Here is a 26,008-nt window from a genome sequence, read left to right on the forward strand (position 1 = left end):
CCAACGTCATTGGCGAAGAATAGGTGTAAAATAATTTGGCAAGTCAGCCTCTCTTCCCACAAGAAATTTTACTAAAATAATTCAGCCTACAAATACACAATCATTAACAACATAATAACTACATAGAAGTTATTTATCCTATCCTATGCAACCAGGTCTCAGAACCAGTTAATACCTCATATTATGATGAGTATATTTTAACTTATAACGTCATCACCCGGATATTTTGTTTATATTTTACATACATTAAGGATCGGTCGCATACGACGTACACACACAATACTATTAGGTACTATATAGGTATATTATATATGTCCATATTTTGGGAACTTAGAACAATATCGGTCATCACTCATCAATTCACCACAAAAAATTAACAAAGTTATATTATTTATAATAAAATTGTATGTACTTAAATTAATCATTTTTATACTAATACATTAATTATACAATCAAATTACAAATTTTTTTTTTTACAATATTGAACATAAAATATTTTTCGTGGCACATTCGAAAAAAAGAAGATAATTTTTGGCATGTAGCGCGCAAAAGGTTTGCTACCCCTGGTCTGGGTTATGATTTATAAGTTTTTAACCAAAGTTCACGAATCATGATATTAAAAATATAATACATTATAATACTTATAGCACAGCCCACAGGGACAGGGGTCACCAACCTACGGCCCGCTTAGCTTTCGAACCAGTGCCCGTCAAACTAATTGATTTTTTTTAAATTTATTTGACATAATATGAATTTACCAAAAATAATTCTTACGAATCTATACATAAGCATAATAATATATATTTAAGTATTATTGCTTATATATTATTATATTTATATACATTATATGTATATAATTATAATAGCAAATAGAGGTCAAGTATAAGATTTTAAGCGAGTAACATATTGTGTACTGTACTGTACTATTGTATGTAGGTACTACAAAGTACAAGTTACAACTTTGTCGTGCATTCTGCATTCCTGCTATAGTGACCACCGAATAGACTACCCTCGTGGGCACTGGATAACTGGACAACAACTCACGCCTCACGTTAGTAACTAGTAAGCTACATTACTAGATTACTACTAGCAAGTTGAAGCAGTGGTCGTCGTGGGTTCGTGACCGAAGACCATTGACCACCACGCGTGAAAACATATTTGCCGCGTGACGTAACTGCCACCGATTGGAGGAACGCGGTCGTCTGCGGCTCGCGCGGAATTCCGACGGCATGCACGCATGCACCACGTCATGCACTCGGCTGCGGATCCGCCCGTCGTGCTGGCCAATATTATTATTATTATCACTATTACTATTATTGTTATTATTATTATTTTCCTCCTTTTTTTCGCCTCTTTGCCCCGCCCAATCGACAGACTAGGGTTCCCCATTCCCGCCACCGCCGTTGTCGTCACATCACCGACATACACCCGCCCCCCCCCCCCACACACTCGAGCACTTTGGTTATCCGCGTGTATCGAGTATCGACGACTATGGCGCAAACGAGCATGTTTTCCACGACCGTCTAGACCTCGTCCGCCGCCAGTCTATGCATACGTTCGAGTGTATTTCAACATTGCCTTCGTGAATATATTTATAAATTATTACTATTATTATTATAACCGTCTAAAAATAAAAACCAAAACGGCGTGTACGCTTTGTGTCGCGGTAATAATAATCGTATTCGTGATAACGTGACATCGACATTCGACCCGGATATTATTCGCTTCATACGGAAATAGGTACGGAGTACCGCTGTCGGTCAGTTAAGATACCGCTTAAACTTACATAATATACACGATACGATTCAGTGATTCACTCATTAAACATTACACGACATCGTTGATCTGCGCCGCAGGGACGTCTGTTAAATTATTTTCGTCGTTTTCCCGTGGTCAAATTAACGTTCATACGTTTTCGTTGCCAAAAGTCATATTATATCGTCGAACACGCGTGCGAGTGTGTCCCAGTGGCCAGCAGGCTGCTGTCGTTCGATCGTTGGGCCGCCGTCTACATGGTTTGCGTGCGTGTCGTCTACAGTCGTGGCGCCAAAAAGCCAATCGTCGTACCTCTGCGGATTCGGTGGCGTACCTTACAAGAATAATATACAATACGTCAACGAGTGAGTTCCGCCCTTATATCTTGTCCCATATCATATAATATGATATTATAGTTTAGTAATATCCATGCCTACTACCTACCTCAATAGTGTGAAATGAAAATGGTCAGAGAGAAAGAAACAGATGGTAGGTAGTCATTATGTAATATGTAAGATCTTCAGATGCCTACCCACACGTCTGAACTCTGGACGTTTGATAGATGTTTCACTCTAAAATAAAGAATTGTTGAGTTTATAATATCCAATGCAGATATTATTTTTTGGAGGGAAAGGGGTTGGAATATTGGCATTTCAATCATCTCTGTATTTTCAAATTGAGAACTAATAAAAACAGTGAATTTTACTGACTAACGATCCCAGTACCTATAATGTGTTGGTGAAATGTTAAAACAACTAATAAGTTTTATTTTTGTAATTTGGTTAAATCACAGTTGTTAATGTTCACTGTTTATTGAATTAAAATGAAATGGCTTTAATGCCTGTGCATTCCATTACCTAGTATTCATGTTGCACAACATGTCATGTTCAATGCGTTTTTTAAAATCTTTATATAATACAGCACAGCTGATTTCATGACTGCCTACATACCTAATTGAATGACAATTAAATACCTAAGTACTTTGATCCTACTCATCATTAATTTTTAATCTGATATTAGCTATTGATATTTAGGTAGGTACCTAGGTCTAACTACTGAACTTTTCTTTAATACCCATGTACTTGCTTAACGGTAATATTTATAAATTTGTGTACTTCTGATATAAATTATTATATACATAGTGTATCTAAACTTCCTTATCTCTATTAGTTTCGTGGTATTTTGACTTAATTTAACTTTTAATGCTTGTTCAAAACATCATGTTATTCTACTACTTACCTATTTTATAAAGATATCCATTCACCTATAACTTTGTACGTAATAAAAACCAAACACATACCTATCACTAGATGATTTGAAAAAAATATCTGAGTTAAGTAGTTACAATAATACCTAATTCTTGAATATTTCTACTCCTGAATTGCCCATACGCCTAAACTATCAATATATTTACCTCAATAATTGATAAGTACCCTTTGGATCTTAATTCTTTAATCATCCTGCTCCTTGGTCCATATCTTATAAACTATTAAAATATAGGTAGTTTTTGGTAAACTAAACAATTATTTTATTACCTATCAAAATAAAAAATCAGGTTTAGGTAGGTACATGTTTAGATTTTCAATTATTTTTTCTGTACCTATATATTATATATGTTTCCAAGTTCTTTTAGATATCTAGATAAATGAACCAAGAAACTATTGTTGTGATATATCACCAAATTAACAACTACCTATATCAAGCCGTATATATAACCGTATATATATAACCTTGTTCATGATATAAATAGGTAGGTAACTATATTTTCACAGCTGTGACCTTGTATGAATTCATAATATAAAATGATGTTTCATATCTAAAAGTTAACTTGCTTATACTTTAATGAATTGCCTTTAAACAGTTTAAACTACAAAAAAAAAAGTCAAATCTTGTAAAATAAAGAAATAGTTGTAAGTACCTAGTACTTTTATCACTACTTAGTAGATATAAGTAGGTAGTAGCATAGAATATATTGTATGGTAGTAGAATTGATTTATTAATATATTTATTCTATACCTATCTGATTTATTTATTCTATGAAATCAGTCATACAGGTATCTATCCAAAATTATATATCTAAACAAAAACTATAAAACAAGTTATAATTACTTTCATTTTTTCTTAATATAAATCCAGAAACATGAATATATTATTAGATTACGCGGTTAAAATGTTTGACTGAAATCATCAACTGATATAAACAAAGATATTAAATTATAATTTGATTAGATTACCTATAAAAAATATTGACTTTCCAATAAAATTATAGACTGTTCGTTGAGTTTAGGGAAAATAAATATTATTTATAAGAGTTAGTACAATACCTAAAATACAGCAAGTTTTGCAACCTATAAATGCATATAAATGTTAAATTCATTATGAAATAGATGCTTAAGCATGTACCACAAAAATACCCGATACAGTGATATTTTAATCATTTTTAATATAAAATATAGGAACTACTATTTACCTATGAATAATATTTTATGAATATGTAAAACTAAGTTAAGATATTCCATCATGTATTTAATATTGTCCTTAGAAAAAAACAAATTTATTAACACTCATTCATTGTATTTACATTCATATTGATGAATGAATCTTGAAAATTACTCATATTTATGATTTATTTATCATTAACTACCTTTTTCAAAATTATTATTTTTGCTGAATTCGGAAGTTTGTTCTTTTAATTTCTGATACTATTCTCATCATTTAGCTACCTATATATCTAAACTTACCTATATATTTTTTGTGGTTTGTATTGTTTGTAATGTATAAATTGAATATTGTATGTTTACTTTTAATCATCAAATCATAATTAAGTTTATGGTAATTTACTAGAAAATTTACTAGAGAGTAGTTAGCTATTTGTATAAATAAACATGTCTGTACTGAGATTATTAATATCAGATCTGATAGTGAAGAACAACTATTTTTTCCTTATAATTAAATTGGGGAATATTCTTAAAAGTAGGTGTAGTCGAAACTATTGGTTTTTGTTGTATTCTGTCTCTAGTTAGTTAGAATGACTATTAATTAACAAGGTAAAATAATTATTGGTTGTGGTTGATAATTAGAAATAATAGCTGGCGTCAAAAACCAATTTACCTAATTGATGTTTGTGATGTGACCGAACCAAACAAAAATCGGTTGTTGCTAGAGGTATTTTATTTGAAACTGAGAATAAGTAATAATAACAATAATGTGATAGTAGGTGAAAACAATAACTTCATAAATTATTGTGTTTATCATTATATATTATTTTCGGACTCATTTTTATTTTAATGAAGTAGGTAGGTATAAGGTATTAGATAAATGGTAAAGTCGCATTGCTTGGGGAAATTAAATAAGTCATACCTACTTTTATGAAAATTAAATGTTCATTAAATATTAATCAATCTATCCCTAATAACCTACCTACTTAACTACCAATGTTATTGAGTTATTTAAATTATAAAAAATTATAACAACAATTTTATATAAAAACCTAATTTTTATTTTTTAATATATTTATGAAGGTGATTATAACCTATACTAACCTATACTACCTAATTCAAATTAATCCAATTAAATAATTTGGTTGATAATTTTTATATAAATATGTTTATAAATTGAGCATGATAATAAAAATTTTGCCCTGCTTCTAAAATCATAAATGGTATCAAATGTAGAGTTAATTTGCTTGTTAAAAAAATATATATATATATATATATTTAGAAGAATTATCATTTTACCTATATTATACTAGTATGACATAAACATGTTGTTCACTGTTTAGAATAGATTATAGATACCTACATTTTATATGTATATCTCGATGTATATTAATTATAATATTTTTTATACCTACCTGCCTATTTGTATTTCATTTAAGATAAATCTTTGAGGTTAATTAACTTTGCTTTGAACTTGGCTGTTACGTCAATACTATTAAATTATAATCAATCAACTTTAATAAACTACCTAAAGATTTTGCAATAATTATGATTTATTTTTAAATTATATATACCTATACGCACTCAATGGTAATAACTAATAAGTCTTAACGAAAGGTGTTTTGTATAAAAAATATAATATGTAAATTAATGTGTATGTGTACAAAAACAAATTCGTTATCATAGAAATTATTTCTCATTATATGTTATTATTGTATAGTTATTTAATGTATTTATAACCTATACAATGATTTCAAAAATTAAGTTTAATTAAAAAGATTACAAATACTCGGTGGTTGTTCCAAATCCCCAATAATCTTATGATTATTATAAAAGTAATTTTGAATGTGCGTTGGAATATCTATTAGCCATATAGGGGGACTCGCTGCCCGGATAAAACCCAGTGTTTTGTTATTTTGTCCATAAAATAAAAAAATAATCAAAAATAATGTGATTTACGGTGATTTATGAACATAAAGTGTTGAAAGGTCTAAATTTTTAGCAAAATAAACTTTAAAAAATAATTTTTTTAACTTTTTAACAAAAAATTTAATTAAATTAAAAATAATATACTTGTAAATCTTGTATGTGAGTCTAATAAAAAACCATATTGATAATATATTTATTATCTCAGGAGATATCTCAGTGGGTAAGGCATTGCAGAACACCCTGTATAGGTAACACTGATAATGCTCGTAAGCATTATATAAAATATACAAAATGAAAAATAAAAAAATTAACATATTGAGAAATCAGAAACTTCCTTAGTACTAGCCTTTTAAAATATTTTAATAGGACTTCATACTCATAATTATTTTGAGTAGTCTCCTGCTTATAAATGTATAACATAGAAAGTTGTACTTTCTGTATATGTAGTTCATTTAACTTTGTTATATTCAATTTTAGAGTGAATTGGTCTATTATCAAATTTATAAATAAGAATATTATCAAATCAATCACTTAGATTTTTTCTTGTATTTTAATTTAAAAGTGAGTTAAAAGGAGTTATGAGTTTTAAAATAGTTAATTTGTGTTAGAAACACTGAGACAATGGTGTCCTTTTGAAAGAATAAAAAACGGAAATATGCCACTGCTAACTGTAAATATTTATAGCTGTGTAATGAGATTTCAAGTTTTAAATATATTTTATAAATTTAAATGTTTCAGATATTGCATGATGCAGAAAACAGTGACGCTTACAATAATTTTAAGAAAAAGACAATTAAGATGTTCAAAATTATTAACAGTTTACTCATGTGTGAATTTTATATTAAATTGGTGTTAAATGAGTGACCATAGTTTAAATTTTAATTTTTTTCTATAAATCTTAAGTAAAAAATTAAAAATGGTGGATACACGCACATTAACTGAATCAGCTGAGAAAGAAAGGCAAGAAATGGAACAGCTAACTAAACTTATGACCATGAAATCTGCTCAAATAATTGTACAGTCAAGAATGGGCGAAAGATTGCATACTTATTGTACAAATCAGAATAGTTCGGTAAGCATTGTAATTTATTATGAATCATTTTATATAAAACTAGCTGAACCCGTGCACTTCATAGCCTGTTAAAAATCCTACCTCTTATATGTCTCAAACTGTGTGGTTTTTTTTTTTACTTTATTAATAAATACACAATCTATATGCTATCGGCACAATAAGAGTATGAGCTAATGACAATGACAATATAATGAAATTTTGAATGAAGAAGCCACCCACCGATGACACTTACGTCTTTAATTATTTTGTTTTAACCTTAATATTATTATTTTTCTCTTTTCTGTTAGGGGATTAAGTAGCACCATACAAACTGTGTGTTTAATTAGTTTCCTGTGATTATGCTAGCAGTATATTTTTATAAATATAGATTGTACAATTACAACAATATTCAATTTAGTTTATCAGTTTATCACTATGTAATTTTATTTGTTTTATCGAGAAAAGTCTGACAATTCAAATATTCAATTGAATACTATTGGGCCTATAACTTTTTAACTTATCCTATATTCTGCTCATAAGTCTATTAAATCTGTGTATCAATTAATTTTGTCACAATTGGAATGGTATGTAATTCTGGCAATTTTACATTTCTGCCAGCGCCAAGCACAGCACATACCTGGTGCCTCATTCCTAAATTTGAATGCTCTACAATATATGCATAACATCAATTTTTCCAATAACCGCACTTGGATGAGTGTTGTAATTATAATTAATACCATAATGAATGCAATGAGATTCAAATCTGTACAAGTGATTCGTCCGTATTGAGCATGAAGTTGGCTGTTGGTTTCCAATCTTGTATCATCTCTTGCTCAGATGTTTCTGAAACTCATATAGCCATTTTTTATTTCGTGCTTGAGGCGTGCAACTACCGATCGATCTTTTTTTGGGAGGCATGACTGCTTAGAAATGGCTTGATTATAACAAAAATAAAAAAACACATATAGAGGTAGGATTTTTTACAAACTACGAAGTTCACAGTTAACAATAATTCAGGATTATATATATTGTATAATAATAGTAGCAATCATTTATAAATAAACAAAAATTTCCATCATAAATCTCAAAATGTCTGTTTAAGCATATCCTGGGTTTGGGCCAATCACTTTTTAACTTAGCCTATCTTCTGTACCAAATTTAATCGCAATCGATCCAGCCGTTAAGGAATGCATAAAAAACAAACAGACAGAAATCCATTTATATAATATATATTATACATAATAGATGAATATTATTATTACAAAATATTAGTTAATTAGGTAAACAATTTAATAGTCTAAACCTAAAAATGTGATTCAAGGTAAAGCATTTATGATATTAAAAAAAAATGTAGTATACATTTAAAAAAACAGGCATGTCAAACTCGCAGCCTGCAAGTCGCATGCGGCCCTCAGTTCAATTTTTTGTGTCTCGTGGTATTAACTAGCTAGTATTAGTGAACAAAAACATATTATAATAAAAATAATAAAAATAATAAAATATTAATTCCATGTCACAACTGTCTTATCTTCTGATTAAATGTAATCAAAATATTAAATAAGAATGTTTTTAAATATTTCTTTTTGTTAAATTTGTATGTGCCCACATAGCCAAGCTTTTCAATGTATTTAGCCCACGTCTTGATACTTTGAGTTTAATATTCCTGAGTTAGAATATGAAGTGTGTGTATGAAAATGTGCCCTTATTGATAAAAGTAAAATATACCAATACACATTTATTGTGACTATTAATTGATAAATATAATTCTTATAAGTAAAAGGTGAAACCCAATATTTTTATATCTTATTCAGGCAAAACCCAAAAATTAGATTAGATGGTAGGTTATTTATAGGTTATAGGTTATTTGATTTTGATTTCAATCTCATTACTTCATTAATTTACTGTTAATACATGAATTTATAATAGAAGTAGGTGTAATGTATTATATTTGGTGTTTTCTTTTAGACAGAGAAAAGTTTGAAATTGAATCATGTATGATGCATTTTTTATTTAAGTATCAATAAAAACTATATTTTTGATGGAAATATAAAATACTAGTAACCTATATAAAATAAAAATTTTTTTGGCTTTTAGACCTTTCATTTATGATACCTAATATAAACATTTCTGAAATTGATTGAGGTATAGACTTTTTAAAGCCAGTATATTGACTGCACCTAATATATTGACCTACACATTGTAAATATCTACATAGTACATAGGTACATATAGACATATAGTTATTTTATTAAACACTGAAACACTGTTACCTAAATATTATAATGAAAGCTTACTAAAAGTATCTATATTAAAAAAATTATATTACATTTAAGCCGGTTATATAACTAACAATATCAACTGATTAGATGATATTCTGTATTTAAAAGTAATTAGTTAATGGATTAGTCATATATGAATATATGACTAATTAATGCTGATAACATACTAGGTAAAATGCAAAATTTGGTGTACATAAATTATAAACATACCTACCTAAATAAGTATATTTGTTAGCATATTTATTAACATTTTTATTTAAACACTCAACTAATTTTTTATTTAATTACTTCAATACATTTTTTTGCTTTACTATTATCAAATGTTAATTTAATCAAACACTGAAAATATTTATAAACAAAGGTCACCAATAAATTAAATGTAATTACTAGAATCTTACATTTTTTAGTAAGATTTGGTTATTTTGAACATTAATGAAATATTGGTAGTTTAAACATATTCAATAAAACTAAAATGTGTTATGAATAAACTTTTATGAATGTCATGGCCTTTACCATTTTTAGTTTATTTTAATATAGTTTATTGGAAATGAAATAATTACTGTTACGCAGTTTAATAAATAAAAATCTTTTATACAAATCAACAAAACATTTTCCACCATTTAAAAAGCTTCAAAAATATTTTTATTTAGTAATAGTAATAGTTCAACAACAACTCGAGTTTAATTTAGTTTGATTTGCACTATTAGCTTAATAGTTAATTACTGCTGGCCTTCGCCTGTAGAGAATTCACAATCTAGTTGAATTTAAGAAATTACACATTATAAGACATAATTGACATTTGACAACCATTCTTAATTATCTCGAACCTAATTAATAAACTAATTTTGTTCAAAGACATCTAAAATCACTGATAAAATATAAAATCATCATGTACCTATATTAGGTATACCAAAAATGATTTTAAAAATGTTTAAAACAAATGAGAAATTTCTCAAATTAAACCAAAACCCCTTATGTAATACAACAAGGTAACTATTCTATTATACTAAATTGTTATGCTGTTCTACTAACCTACTTGCACTATCTATACAACTATTTTCTACAACTACAATAAACTAATATATGGATACATAGTACTAGTATTAACTTTAAAAAAGTCTATTTTTAAAAGCTGTCACTGGGCGACTTCCCCCTCCTGTCAATCAATCACCATCACATTTACTTATTGTATAACTTGTAAATACAGATTGTAAATATTATGTTTTGTCAAATAAAATAAAAAAGTCTATTTTATATGACATTCCAGTGTTTAAGTACTTATTGTAATGTGTTTAAAATATTTTTAATACACATTACTGTAATCTAAACTTTTGGTTTTATGTAACAATTTTGTTTTTATTTCAGATTAGCAACATAAAACATATTATTATTATACTATTTACTTTAATTACTTATTGATTTTTATAATTCTCTAACCATAGAATTAAATAAATAAAAATATAATAATTATATCAACATTTCAGAATTTTAAATAAATTTCTACTTAATTTTTTATTCTTTCCTGGACAATAACTATGAGAAAAGACATTAAACGAGAGATTTTTCATTTAATACATTAAATCTATTTTAATCTCAACAAAATTAGAAACATTCAGAAAGAAAAAATAGGTATAATATGATACTAGGATAATAAATAGATTAGGTTTGACTCTCAAGGACTATTTATACAATCTAAACAAATATTATATTTTTATTAGAAAATTATGTTTTGAGAGTAGTTTTTAACTGTCAAGAAATTAACAATATTTTATCAAAAATGTATCTATCTTTTTATCTGTTTGTAATTTTTGCTTTAACTATTTGAAATAAAAATTAATTGAATAAATCTGTATTAATATTGTTTATATTGGAATGTGGTACTGTTTTCTATATATTATCTTGTTATCATCACTATAAAACCATTACCTAACTTAATTTTTGAATATGTCATCTAACAATCTCTTTCATGTTATTTTATAATGTATAATATTATAGATACATTTACATTATTACTATATATTTTACGCCACAACAATGTTTGTATGGATAAAATAGATCTGAACTGTATAATAATTTATAGAAAGAATTTTTTTTTCAATTGAATAACTGTTGTTATTTTATATTAATTTTTAAATACATTTTATATTTACATTACAATACAAGATAAGGCATATCAAGACCATCAAGTTATTATATTATTAATTCACGACATATTAATTTATCAGGCATTTTAATTTTAATCAAAAGCCAGGTCAATAACTTTAAAAAAAAACAATTAATTAATATATTTTCTTATGAATATCAATGAAGTACATCTACATTAATTTAAATAAATATATATTTTTTACTCATTATGCAATGTGTGGTGTAAACTGGAAATTGATTGTTTTTGCTTGTTAGTGTTATAATGCTCATAATTTTATCTAGTTTACTAAATCCTGTTGAACAAGATATAAAAGCCTTGAAAACAAGTTCACTATTGTATTGGAATGTACTTTGTTCATATTAAATAATTAAAAAAAAAAAAAATGTTCATACATTTTTAGTATTTTTACATTAGGTAACATTAAAACATAAATACATAATATTGTATTAAATTAGATTTAATAAATATTATATTCACTCTATTTTGTTTTCAAACTAAATTTTATATTTTTGATTATTTTATATTAAATACAAATGTACAATGATTTTTAATAAATCTTGTGAAAAAAATATAAAAGTGACAAAAATATTTAAATTGGTAACCAGAATAGTATCATTATGGAACACTGCTAAATGAAAAAAAAATGTTCATTAATTTTTTTAATACTTACTACAAACTGCGTAGAACTAGATATGTAAACATTTAATCGATCTTTGTATTTTTGTGATGTGTAAATAACAACAAGTGATGAAACGTTTCTTCAAAAAAAAAATTAAAAACTAATTGGGACTTGTTTATTTTAATACTAAACATTTTTTAAATTAAATTTTAAAGTCAAAATGATTTGGTGTCATAATTAAAATACCATTTTCACAATAATATTCACTAATAAAAATTATTTAACTATTCTTCTCTAACACCTAACAAATTTCTCATCACAACTAACCTTCTTTCATGTTTACTACCAAATATCACAAATGTTGTTAAAACTCTATCTTTACTCATTATTAGAATCTAATACCTACTAAACACTCATCAAGTAAAATGTTAATATTCAATTTCTTTGGATCTCTGACTATATAGGGATCTATGGTAATTAAGTCGGAGCCTCACTGGCAAAGACAACATCCAAATTATGTTTTCCCTCTACTAGTACAATATCCTGGTCTGACTTTTGTCTAATATTAAAAAATAGTGCCGATAAATTATAGCTCAGCTGTTGGGAAGGCCTTCCCTCCCATTTTTCTACTTGGTACAGAGATATGCCATCCAATTCTCCTCACCCTCCATTATTTTGAACACACTTCACTTCCCTAACACTCATTCAAACACAGACTAAATGAACCTCCCTCTGGACTCACCATATCACTCTCGCCGGTTGCGATATCTTGCATATTCTTTCATATTCTTCTAACTGCCCATATATTCTCTCCCAACTTGGAGGTATTCTTACTTGAATAATTTTTTTGAATAAACTAGCCAACTTCCACTTCATTTTATATATCCTTAATTTATTCCATCAGGTTGGTTTTGTAATTTAAATAGCTGTCTTTTTAATTTATTTACTATTTTAATATTGTAATAATTTATATCATTTATTACAATTATTAAGTTCCGTATTATTGTTTAAAGATATAATTTTTGAAACTAACGGTTATCGCCAAATTTACTTATCAAAAAAATTTAAAACAACTAGGTATTCTTCATTTATGCATACCTATAAGGCTATAAGTTATTATGAACAAAATTTGCTCCAAATTAATAAAACAAATTTAAACAGGTATCCTGAAAGTGATAATAAATGATAGGCAACAAAGTAAATAAATTATAATAATATATCAAACTAGGCGACTATTTTAAAAATCCTAAAATTCTAATATGAATTATATTTAATGTCCTGTTTCAGATGAATGTTGCAATAAAAGAAATCCCAGACGTAGTAACTGAAACAAAACTAGCATTAAGCAATGGACTTGGAGATTCTGTGCCTTTGTGTGTAGAAATATTCTTGAAAACTGTTGATGGAGATACAATGACGTTAGAAACATGGAGTATTGGTTTATTAGCTGAAAGTGCCTTTGACCCCTTTTGTTCTCGACACTTAGTTTATACATTATATAACAGATTAGGAATTCTATTAAAATCATTAGTATCAGTTTCTCGAGTAATACCAGCATATAGGTACTCTAGACAACAATCTCATGATTCTTTTCAAATTCATCATCGAATTTATGCAGGAGAACCTCAAGTCCATACTCTTGGTAAGTAAACAAACTAAGATTGCTCTATTCCTATCTGGTTTAGAGTTATAATATTAATTATTAATTTTAAATGAATGATCTAAGTCTAATGTAAAAAATTATTATATTTTGTGTAGATTTATAATCTTTCATTAAGGGTCTGGAGACTACTAAAAAAAAAAATAGTTAGGAATAGAACTTTTTAAATTAAACACTTAATCATCTGGTGATTTAGATTTTAAAATCCTGGTTTAACAATAAATTTGTATTTATGAATTAAAATGTAGGTTAACCCCACTCTATTGTACAGTAGAAGTCTTGTGTACTACATTAAGTAAGCACTGTAATGGATGGGGTAAAATTGAATCCTGTTCAATTTTTTTTCCTTTTGAAAGTCGGGTTGTGCCATCTGTCCAGTAAATTAAATTAAAATTATTTTTATAAAATGCATTTTTAATGGGCAACAAAGTGCACAACATCAGCTAGTTCAATGATAAATCATTGTATACAATCAATTACCAAGGTTACCAAATAATTATATATTATTTTCAAATAATCTCTTATAAATAATTGCAAATAATAAAATCATTGATTTTAAATCAAAATACTTAGCGAATTAAAATATATACATATCCATAATCATACATTTAAGAGATAATTTACTATAGATTATTAATAAATAATTATGTTTGTAAATATGATAATAATTTCATGTCAAGTTTACATACAGCATGTTATGATTTATGTCAAAACGTATTGATTTCAAATAGATTACAGTGATTACATTCATTTTAATACTTTTTCGATTTTTAATAAACTAGTACAATATAATTGTAAATCAATACATAAAAAATGTGGTTTTTAATAACATAAAAAGTTAACTTATGAAAGTTCTTCAGAAAGAATGGAATGTTGACTTTTTTGTTACTCAGCTCGCTTTTAATTTTACATAAGTCAATGCATTATTATTATAAATTTCTATTATAATTTTTAATCAATTCAAAATTTAGATTCTGAGTACTTCTTCGTTTGTAATTGTTTATAGTATTCGTTTCTTTTGATTGCCTTGAAAAATTTAAATTTGTGATTTTGTTTTAATAGATATTAATATTATTATTATACACTTAGTGTCAAGAATAATTCTTAAGTTATGTACACAAGAGGTCAATGTCATTTTTAGTCAAAATCTCTAGAAACGTTTCACTAGTTTTTCATCTATTTTTGTCAATATTATAGCATTAGCCATTTTAATATTTATTTCCCCAACAATTTTTGCTTTATTCTTTCATGCATTACTCCACGGATTCTTATAATATATAGTTTCATATTTCATATTTGTATTCAGTAACATACATAATTTTAGAAGAAAGTTTTAGAAAATGTTCTTAACTTTTGGTGCACGTATAATTAATTAATTTACCAGGACGATTAAAAACATTAGTAAACCTTATTTTTAAATTTAATTTTTATATCCATAAAAACAGTTTAATTGAATAATTGTGTGTTAAATTTCCAATTCCTTTACTGCTATAACTTATTATTTTTAAGCATGTACCTATTATAGTTCTTACTAAAACAAACCTGTTGATTTATTAACTCCTTTGGCGTAATCATTGGTTAGTGACTAGAGTAATAGTGTTATTTTCGTCATAGTTATTACGACTTGCGGTTCAATCATCCTAATTATAATTAAATCCAGTGACGTTGCGTTGCGAACTAAAAATATTCCAGAGGCAACCCTCCATATAGATGACCCACCCTACATGTATTTAGATGTAAATACGTACAATCCTTGATACCCACGCCACTGATTTAATCTATATAAATTATGATCTAGTCAGACATGGCTAAAAATGGAACCGCGGAACAAAAAGTCCGAGGTAAGAAAATCCGGTATAATATTATCTTATTAAAAAAATGCAATGATAATAATTATAATATATAAAAAAATATAAAACAATCAAAATAATTATTCATACAAATAAATAGAAAATTAAATGATTATAATGTTAAAATAAAAGGTATATTTAAAAACAAAATTCTATAATTTTAATGTTTATCTAGGCCTTGTTCTGATATTATGACGAACTTTTTCTAAAAGTTCTTCAATGGTAATTGATTGATCATCTATTCTTTGGCATAAAGTAGTACCTAAAACATAAACTAGTCAGATATGTGTTGAATTTTTTTTTACCGGCTCTCCCATGCTGTCGATAACTAAACTAATTTCGATTTATCTGCCGCTACTTCTAGTCTCCATGTTTTTGATAAATGTCCAAATAGTCGAATGACTGTGACCAACTAAATGACTAAATCTGTTATTCCACGATTCGCATATATTATTCGTTCGGTGGTCAGTGGTCACCACCATTCATCGTTGTTTATATTCCAAGTATTCGGAGGAAAAAGTGGACTTATTTTTTTAAATTTGAATTTGGTGCCAGCCTATTTTCTAAGTGGTCCATTTACGTAGGTTGCGTCAAAATAATTTAAAAGATCTTCTCCATTAGGAGAAACAATTGTTTTAATGTAAGCCATTTCTTCGAAAACATGTTCAAGAGGAAGAAATACAAGGCCGTCAAATATTCCACTAAAATGACTAAAATGATCGTTATTTATATATTAACCCTAAATATTCGACTTTCCTATTAAAATTTTGGCATAAATGATAAAAACAGCCTCTATTAGTCAAATTTGAATCAAATATTGTTTGAGTGGTAGAAATTAGAGCTTTTTCAAAGTCAACATTTAAGTGGATTTGATCTGGAAATAATTCGCGCTCTGCACATTTAGTTAATAAGTTTGAACATTTCTTCATAAATAGACATTGTCTTACGTTCAAGAAGACAGTACACTGCAGTTATATATCAATCATTTTTTGAACTCTAATGCCGGGTCCACACAGAGACGACAAAAGTAAAACAAAACAAAAACTGTGTTTTTCGACAAAATCAAAACATTTTTAAAACAATTTTGTTTTTTCCAACAAATTGTTCGTGTTTTGAAAAACAAAGTCGTGTCCCGACCAGTGTCGGTAAACATCAAAAGGTTTTGGTTTTGTTGTTGTTTTTGCAAACACTGTCGAACGTGTGTGGACATGTTTTCAAAACAACCAACAGGCAATATTTTTTATCGGGATTTCGCGGGCAGTACCAATTTGGTTATTTATAAATATATATTTATTATATAACTAAAACATCTTTTAATCTTATCATTTATTTTTTTACTTTGTAACTGTAGGTAAATATACCCAGCACCCAACATAAATAAATCTTCATCGTTTTCAATATCTCTTTTCAATTTCCACATTTTCACTCGGAATAAAAAAATTTAAAAAAACTTGTGAGTATGAAGAGTTTAGAAAGCTAGAACTCTGAAGACAGACTGAATGACCACGGATGAACGAAATAAAATGACGAGTTTATATTTCTGTATGGATAGTTGAAAACAAAAACAAAACACGAACAAATGTTTGAATTTTGTTCATGTTTTGTTTAATTTTTACTCAACTCAGTATGGACACATGTTTTATTTGTGTTTTTAATTTTTTTCAAACTTCAAAAAGAAGGGTTTGAGTTTGGTTTTTGTTTTGTTTCTGTGTCGTCTCTGTGTGGACCCAGCATTATAACATAAAGTTGTAAAAAATATTTAGGATTAAGGTTAAAATTACCATCGCAATACCACGTTTTGACCTCTGTCAACATTTTCAAGCTGTCATCGGTTGCAAACAATATAATTCTTTCACCAGTTTTTGATTTATTATCAGCCGATAAAAACTGTTGTCCATTAACTAAAGCGCAGTCATCTGAAAAATTGAGTTAGGCTATAACAACAAATGTTGGCTAGCTATATTTTAATAATAAATTGTATTTACCTTTTATAACAATATCATTTATGCAATTTAATACAGGATTATTATTAGTTCTTTGGTTTCTAATTGTTAGTTTTACTACACTTTCTTTTGGTAAGAACAATAGAGCTTCGGCTGATATTTGACTTACAGCTTCCGCAAATATCTGACTAGCTTTGTCATAAGTTTTTCGTGATCGTGATTTGACGTCATTTTTAAAGTTTTCAATTATTTGAATTTTATTATTCCCTGCGTGGTTGTGTTCAATTTGAAGTACGGGATTCGTTAACACCCACGATTAAGATATTATTCCCGGGCAATTATACTCAGTTTTATTGCTACATTTCCACCGCTTTGTTTTTGCTAACGTATGTTGAAGGGTATATATAAGGCATAACCACCCACAACTATTTTGGTGCTTTTTTCGTTGATTTGTATGATTTCTGACATTTTTTCAGGCACTAACAAAATTTCGAACTATACTGACAAAAATGACAACTGTTCAGTTACCCATGAACGATATATACACGGTCGACATACCCACCACCTATAGATAATATAATATATCTCTATCTATATTAACTAGGTATACCGGATGTAAATAAACTATATAGGTACCTACGAGTAAAACTCGAAAAATCATATGATTAAGATAAAAGAAATATTGTTTGATGCAGTCAAAAGTCAAGCAGTGTTCAAAATCCAAAAGTAGGTAAAAGATAATCTATTAATTTTGTCAGGTGAATAATTTGTTAAAATGTATATTAATACAAATTGGAAGTTTGATTGTGCATCACATAGTATTTTTCCTTTTACCAAATTATATGTATTTCGGATTTTTTGATCGATGACTTTTTGATTTTTATACCTCGAACTTTTTGGTAGTGTACCCTAAAAATGAAATTTACCAAGACAGGTTCATTATCTAATGCATGCATATTTCTCAATGTTAAAAAAATAATAAAGGATTGCGGCTGTTCTTGGTCGATTTTCAATGGAACAACTTATTATTCGTCAAAAATTGCAATGTTGTTGTTTTGACTTTAATTACGTAATACAATTTTAATTTACTATGGAATTAGTGTATTAAAGAGCATAAATATTAAAATAGATAATTATTATGCGGTTTGAATCGGAAATTAAATGTTTTGAAAATGTTTATGTACAGCTGCTGATCAATTACGAATTAATGTTTATAGTTAATTGTACAGTCTTAGCAATCTACGGATCCTTAAAAAAACCCTCTCAAAATAGATAAAATATTATCAACAGCACATCTACCTCTAGGGCATGAATGTATAAATTACAAAGACAATCGTGGAAAACATTTAAAAATTAAAAGTGGGATAAGTAGGGCCGTTTAAAGATAATATGTTGTGGTATACCTTAATGTCCTTAATTACCAGGACATTCTCTGCAATATACTACTATGCCCGCCAGGCCTTATTCACTAAATAGTAAATAACAAACAAATATCAAGCAACTATAAGAATTATAGACATATTAATATATCTACGATTTCAATATAGTCGAGTCCAGATAACTGGAATCTTAAGGGAACCAAAAATAAATTCGATTTCTTAATTTTTTAAGTTATCGAGACTCGACTCGATTAGTCTTTGTATAAATATATAATAACTATCATTTTTCATATTTTATTTTTTTTTTAACTAGGTAAAAAGAAAATGTCTTTTTATTGTATAATTATTAATTACCATTAGCTTGGCCCAATGAAATAAAAATACGAAGAGGTATTTATTATATATTATATATATATATATTCAATATTCATAACCTATGGATAGGTTTTTAAATTTAAAATATTATAGTAGTTGGCCAAAATAACTTTTGAGCTGCTCAATCACTAATAAAGTTTCGTAGAACATTAAACTACTTAAATATTTTAGTACCTATTATGACAAATATACAGTTTCTACGTGAACGTGATCATAATATGATGACTAAAACCTGTATTAGTAATTCCTAGCATTCCTGCTTTGTACTTTTAAAAACAACATCCAATTAGAAACTACCAAGAATCGCATTGACATCTAAACTTTTAATTATTTATTGCTTTATTATGCGATATAATATTATAATATGACCCATTATTCCGTTATATCAGAATTTTAAATATTTTTATCCTTTACAAACGTTATTAATAACATTATTGCTTTAATACAATTGGATATAATTATAAAGATTAACAAGTCTAAGAATATTTTTTCAAATATAAAACTTTTTGTGTTTATAATTTATAACATTCTATCCCATTTTAAAATTATAAACGAAATTTAATATGTGGATAATTTTTGTGGGTATATCGCTAATAAATTGGTTTCTTTGAATAGGGTGCTGTATTATTGTGCCAAATTTTAAACCTATTATTTATCAATTATAATATGTATCATAGTTTACTATTTTACTTATTTCGTTTTGTCCATTTATGCATACAGTATAATTTTACAAACAAAAATCATCCATCTTTAATATCATAAATTATTACATTTTTCTTTTAAATGTTTGTCTCTTTATCAGAATCAGAGATAATTCAACGTTTAGTCAATTATGTTAATAATAGAAAATAATTTGAAACTGATTTACCTTCAGCAAAGAATCTTGAAATCATAATAATTGACAATTATTGAATGGTCTGTGTGAGATATTTAAAAATATCTTGGATAATATATATTTTTCTTGAAAATTATTTCGGTTATGTTAAATATTTTGTTTACGTTTAATTTTCTTAACACTAACAAATTCATAAACCAGCGAATGCCCGATATCTATTAGTTTAAATACATGGTTATTACGTCGTTTAATAAATAATAATACAATAGTTTAAATTTATGTAATATAATATAATATATAAAAAATTATCTGCGTGCCATAAATTGTGCTTAACTTATTTCGTTATTAAAAATAATCTAATAGATATGAAAGTATTCTATACGAAATTTTATTTCCTCCGTACAGCCATACATTATTTATTTGTATAATTTAAGATGTTAAACGCATCAACTAAATATATAGTAATTGTGTTATCGACTTAATCAAATTAAAGACGAAAAAGTCATAACATTTTAATCTGCAAGTTAAATGGTTTTAAATTGTAGTTAAGTCGTTAAAGATTCGTAAAATATCTTCCGTAGAGAATGTATTTAAAATAAAACAGTTCATCTAATTTTATTAAATGTTAAAAATCCGGAATACTTAACGAAGCAAAACGTATTCCATATATTATAGAACATAGAGTATTGACAGACTTCACTATAATATATTGTTTTCCACTGCAAATGTAAATTATTTCATGGATTAATCGTAAAGTGTTCAGTGTTCAACTTAACTGTTCAGCTGTTTTGTCGTTTAAACTGTTTGATATATCAATTATATGGACATAATACTTATAACATAAAATACAAATTTTTTCTGTTAAAATTATTTTGTCAAATAATCAATATTTTACTGCTGTAATAATGATAATTAATAAAGTACAATGTTATAATATAATTAAAAATAGTTTAACCCAACCAATTTGTTTAATGCGTTATTGCGTGATCTCGCGAACCAACGTTTCTCATATTATATCTTATTGCATAAAATTATAATATTATACTATTTTATGTACCTATGTAAGACTATGATTTAATTTTAATTCCAACTTGAAAAACGTGCGGAACCATAATTCGTAGTTCACAGTCAACTTGTATTTTACTCATTATTTATTAGGTCAAATGTCACAATGACAAGTTTCCACTTTCACTTGCATTTTGTTGCGTCCTAGATGAACAGATGCTTCTTTCTAGTTCCGACCCTAACAAAGTACCTAACCTAAACTGTGATTAGGTGCATATACCATCTATGGCCTTACTGCCTTTTTAAATCGTATTACATTATAATATTATTATTTGTTAGTAAAGTTAATTCTATTTCAAATTTCTTCCGCGATAGTCGATTAATCAATGGGTAGCAAATTGCATATTATATTGTTAAAACTTACAGATAAATATAATCAAAACACAAGTTAGTGCTGTGAGACATATATATATTAATTAAATTACTCTGCTATTTGAAAGTCATTTTATGATTTACATAATCGCGAACTTCAGTCAAGATGAATAATACATTTATATGATGAGATGTTGTACCTATACGCGATAAAAGTATTAAAGTCATTATATATTTAATTGAACTTCTACTGTAAATAATTTGCAGACGTGTTATAAGTATAACTTATTATGACACGCTGTTTTTTTTCTATAGTTGATGTTATGAACCTTGTTGATTAATTAATGCAAGCGCTGTAACAAATTTAAGTATATAATATATTCACGTACTTATAGTACTTACCACATATCTTTCTCACAACTAAAAAATAAGAGTATTTTTTTTTGTTTTCCCTCTTAAATATTAACTTTAAAATAAATTACAAACCAACCACATACATAACGCATTTAAATTTTCTTTTTGAAGATTTGACAATGATCTAAATCCTTATATTTTCGCGTTAGTACTTTAGTTGCTTTAATAACTTAAATACGTCAATGTTTATGTAATGTATTGTACCTACATATTGACATTTTAGGTAATATATCAATATATCATATTAGACATAGGTAATATAATTTAAAATTTGAATAATCTTTAGTAAATATGTTACATAATTTGTCAAGTTCACTAACGTAATATATAAACAATCCATCATACTCCAAAAATTGGTAGTATATAAAATAGGCGTATAGATAACTTAATATTTACGTACAAGTTCTGTAATTTTTCTAATAACGTAAACTTTGTTTATGTTAAAAAAAGACTCATAACAGAGATTTTATTTTGATTGCCTTTCAATTTGAGAAATATAAATTATGTTTTTACGGAACAAACTTACATAGCAAAAAAATTGTGCAACGAGTGTTTCGAATTATCTATTTTTTTTTTTTTACATGCGTTCGTAGTATTATGTATGCATTACAAAACAAGGAATAAATCGTATGCTTTTTTTGTCACTGTCTTAGTTCTTACAAGAGTCTGTTAATTTTAAAGATATAAATAACATTTTCTCGATAAGAATTTTCTGTGTGATACACATTATAATATATTACGTTAACATGTTTTAACATAATATTACAATCAATAACTGTATGATTATTATGATATTTTAATGTTTATAGTGTATATTGTAATAATATGATACAATTTAATGTTTTGTTAGCGATTTATTGTGTCTTACTAGGAAAATTAGTCAAGAAAACTGGCATCCAGATCGTAATACAGTCTATCCGTCTATCCTTAGATAGTTAATTTTGTTAGTAATTTATTCCGAGTATTTTAATGCATGACTAATTTTCATGAATATTAAAAATAAAAGGAAAAACTAGCTCTATTTCAATACTTATTTTACTGTTTGGAATAAATATTGGTTCATGTAATAGTTATATACTTATATTAGTATATTTTATATATACATGATTCAACAATGTCATGACCCGGAGTGCATCCAAATTATTGCCAATAAATTTGTTTTCATAGCTTTTAGAGGTCGTGTTGCACAATAGAACTAACAAGTAACAACTAAAGATTGACTAGTCTCCATACTCATTTTTAAACTATTATTCGATTTTAACACATAAATAATCTATGTATATGTGTCGTGTGGTATGAATAATTGTTTTCATTCTTACATTTCAAGACAATAACATCACATATTTCTATAATTATTGTAATACTATTTTCTGTACAAAAATATAACAAAAGAAAATTAAAGTTGCCAAAAAAATCATACTCGCCCACCCCGCCACTATGTATGATAAATTGATATTTATGTTGTATTTGTTTTAACCGTGTTACAGGAAAAGAATATAAAGAATTACAAATTGGCCAAGTGTCAATGCCTATCGGGACCATTCAAGTGACAGTTTGTTATCGTACCTCTATGACACTAACGTCTCAACAAGATCCAATCATGTTGAAAAGTGATCATTTTCGAAAAGAGTATAGCCCACGACACAATCAGATTATCAAAACTCCAATGTATGCTTTTATTTATTATATTTTATTTTTATTTCAGTGGTTTCCAGAATAAAGTATTATTTTTAAACTTTTTATAAAACCTAACTAATTTTTATTTTGTTATCCTATTCTGGAGTCCACTTTATATTCTAACTGTTGTTCATTGTTACAATATAATTAAACATTGGCATAACGCTTAAATTTAGTGATCAGTCAAGAACAACATACATCATGGATGATTGGACAGTGGGTGCTTTTTCAGACAGTCTCGAAGAAAAAGTTAAGAAACTTAACCTATATCGTATTCCCGAGTTTCCCAAAGATACATTCATAAAGCCCAGAAAACGAGCCGAATATTGGCCACCCCACATGGTCCCTAGTAATCAATTGCAAAAACTCCAAGAGTCAACCAATGAAAATAACAATTCAGTAACATCTTCTACCCAAAATGACAAGATGTCTGCAGTAAGCAACGCTGTGGTGATAAGCACTGGAGTTGCCAATAATATCAATACTCTTGAAACCAAGAACAAATTCAATCATTCAATAAATACATCCAGCAATGAAGCTATCAACGATTTTATCTTGGTAGAATTGGTAATTTTATTAATAACTAACTTTACTTTAGATTTTTTTTTTTTATTAACAAATATTAATTGGGAAATTAAAAAATGTAATTGTTTTATCACTGGTGATTGTTTGTTATTTGATTTTAATCTTAGTTAAATAATTATTAATTTATATGTTCCTTCATTTTTATGCTAATATTTATTTAATTATTTTAGGGCCAGTCTGTAAAACCTCAATCACCCGAAGATTTTTGTCGGAGACGTAGTTGTGACAACAATCCGTTACAATTTAAGCCTGCCGCATTTTCCGATTCAAATCCAAACATTGAATTGGCGCTCTTCTATCAAAAGTTTCTCGGTGCTCCTTCATTAAAAGTTCGTTCTGATCATTTGAATGTCTATAACCACCTGTCTGAAATTGTTGAACAAATTAAATGTTTTGATGAACGTATGGTAGAATTTGACAGGGTAGTATTAGACTTATGCCACAAAGATGAGGACAGTGAATACAATTATTGAAAAACATACCCTCCGTAATGTTTGTAACAAGACTGACTGTCAAAAACGAGTAAGAAGCTCAAAATGAATATGTACTTTATATACATAAACATAATATATATTTATATAAAATGTATGTATGTACTATTTTTTTTTAAAAATATTTTATAAAAAAAATTAAACCAAGTTATAGCAAAGTTATAAATAATTCCAAAACATTACTGTTTTGTTTATTTTCTAAGCAAATGACTGATCAATGATTGATGAATTAATAAGTTATTATCCTCGCTTAGGGTGTGGTGGTCACTAAAAATCCCACAATTAGGCCTGAAAGTTCCTCCTTTTTGTTAAACATAAAAATAATAATAAAGTTTTGCATTTATGTTTAATGAGGTTTAGTTTTAATTCTTATTTATTTTGTTTGTTTATTTCATAATGTTACCTTAAATAAAAATTATAGTTAATAATAATAACTTTTTTCTTTTTTGTCTTTCTTTTTCTTTTTTTTTTTTATTAATAGGCAACTTTTATACATTTTATAACGGAAAGTACTCAATAATATCAAAGTTTTTTACTTGTGAAATTTCAGCTACTTTTTATTTTTCTCTAATCAATACAGGGTCAAGATTAAAAATCAATATGTCACTGCTTGTGAGTAATATCATATTAACTCATTTAAGCAATTTAGCCATAATTATAAAATATAAATTATATAATACTTCAATAGTAAAAACACCTAAATTATTAAACAACAGAAAACTTAAATTTTAGATCAATATACTACACGTATATATGTTTAAATTAGTTGCCTGTTTCTTATTGTTTTCGTTAATTTTAGTATTTTTTTTAATTTTCTTTTTTATGTTTTATTTTAAATTATAGCCAATTGTTACTGAATATTGTTAACCAATAACACATCGTGGATGTTTATATTTATTTGTATCTTTATACTTCAGTCTTTTAATCAATGATTTTGACAAATATTTACAGAATTAAACACTTAACAAATATTTTTATTTTTGATTCAGTTATTTTTTTCTAATCGACGTATACCAGATTTTTTAAAATAATCATTGATTTGTTACAAAATTATACTAAATTTTTGTTTTTTATAATATTCAAATGTTATACATATTGTGCAGTTAAAGTGTTGAACATGTTCTGAACTTATGTTTCACATGGTATGGTTATAGCTGCCACAATGAAGCGGTTGTATGTAATAAATAAATGAAACAATAATAATA

The 26,008-nt window shown here is 26.9% G+C and overlaps 1 protein-coding gene and 2 pseudogenes across 3 annotated transcripts; 1 reads left to right on the plus strand and 2 right to left on the minus strand.

Annotated features, from left to right (window-relative positions):
- Window positions 1–1,469: 1,469 nt before the first annotated feature.
- Atg13 (Autophagy-related 13) lies at window positions 1,470–26,008 on the plus strand. 2 transcript variants are annotated; one of them, XM_015513653.2, is made up of 6 exons: window positions 1,470–2,120; window positions 6,861–7,194; window positions 13,505–13,859; window positions 23,538–23,718; window positions 23,904–24,294; window positions 24,483–26,008. In XM_015513653.2, exons 2-6 carry the CDS (start codon window positions 7,039–7,041, stop codon window positions 24,783–24,785), a joined length of 1,386 nt encoding a protein of 461 aa, XP_015369139.2. In that variant the 5' UTR covers window positions 1,470–2,120; window positions 6,861–7,038; the 3' UTR covers window positions 24,786–26,008. The 2 variants fall into 2 exon arrangements, with proteins under 2 accessions (XP_015369139.2, XP_015369140.2); XM_015513654.2 differs by having other exon boundaries at window positions 1,471–2,120; window positions 23,904–24,285.
- On the minus strand, window positions 15,824–16,702 carry LOC149058751 (uncharacterized; annotated as a pseudogene).
- Window positions 17,378–18,260, minus strand: LOC149058752 (uncharacterized; annotated as a pseudogene). The gene is made up of 2 exons (XR_016190297.1): window positions 17,713–18,260; window positions 17,378–17,643 (listed from the first exon to the last, which is right to left on the minus strand). The product of XR_016190297.1 is annotated as an uncharacterized LOC149058752 (transcript).

This window comes from Diuraphis noxia, unplaced genomic scaffold, assembly GCF_037042655.1.
Source record: "Diuraphis noxia isolate RWA-SAM2 unplaced genomic scaffold, SU_Dnox_SAM2 contig0002, whole genome shotgun sequence".
Lineage (NCBI taxonomy): Eukaryota > Metazoa > Arthropoda > Insecta > Hemiptera > Aphididae > Diuraphis > Diuraphis noxia.

Bases quoted from the DNA above. Each gene is read 5' to 3' on its own strand.
- Atg13 (XM_015513653.2), top strand. From the start codon at position 7,039: ATGGTGGATACACGCACATTAACTGAATCAGCTGAGAAAGAAAGGCAA. The intron at 7,195-13,504 runs GTAAGCATTGTA...GTCCTGTTTCAG, and splicing joins GTACAAATCAGAATAGTTCG to ATGAATGTTGCAATAAAAGA. The intron at 23,719-23,903 runs GTATGCTTTTAT...GCTTAAATTTAG, and splicing joins CAGATTATCAAAACTCCAAT to TGATCAGTCAAGAACAACAT.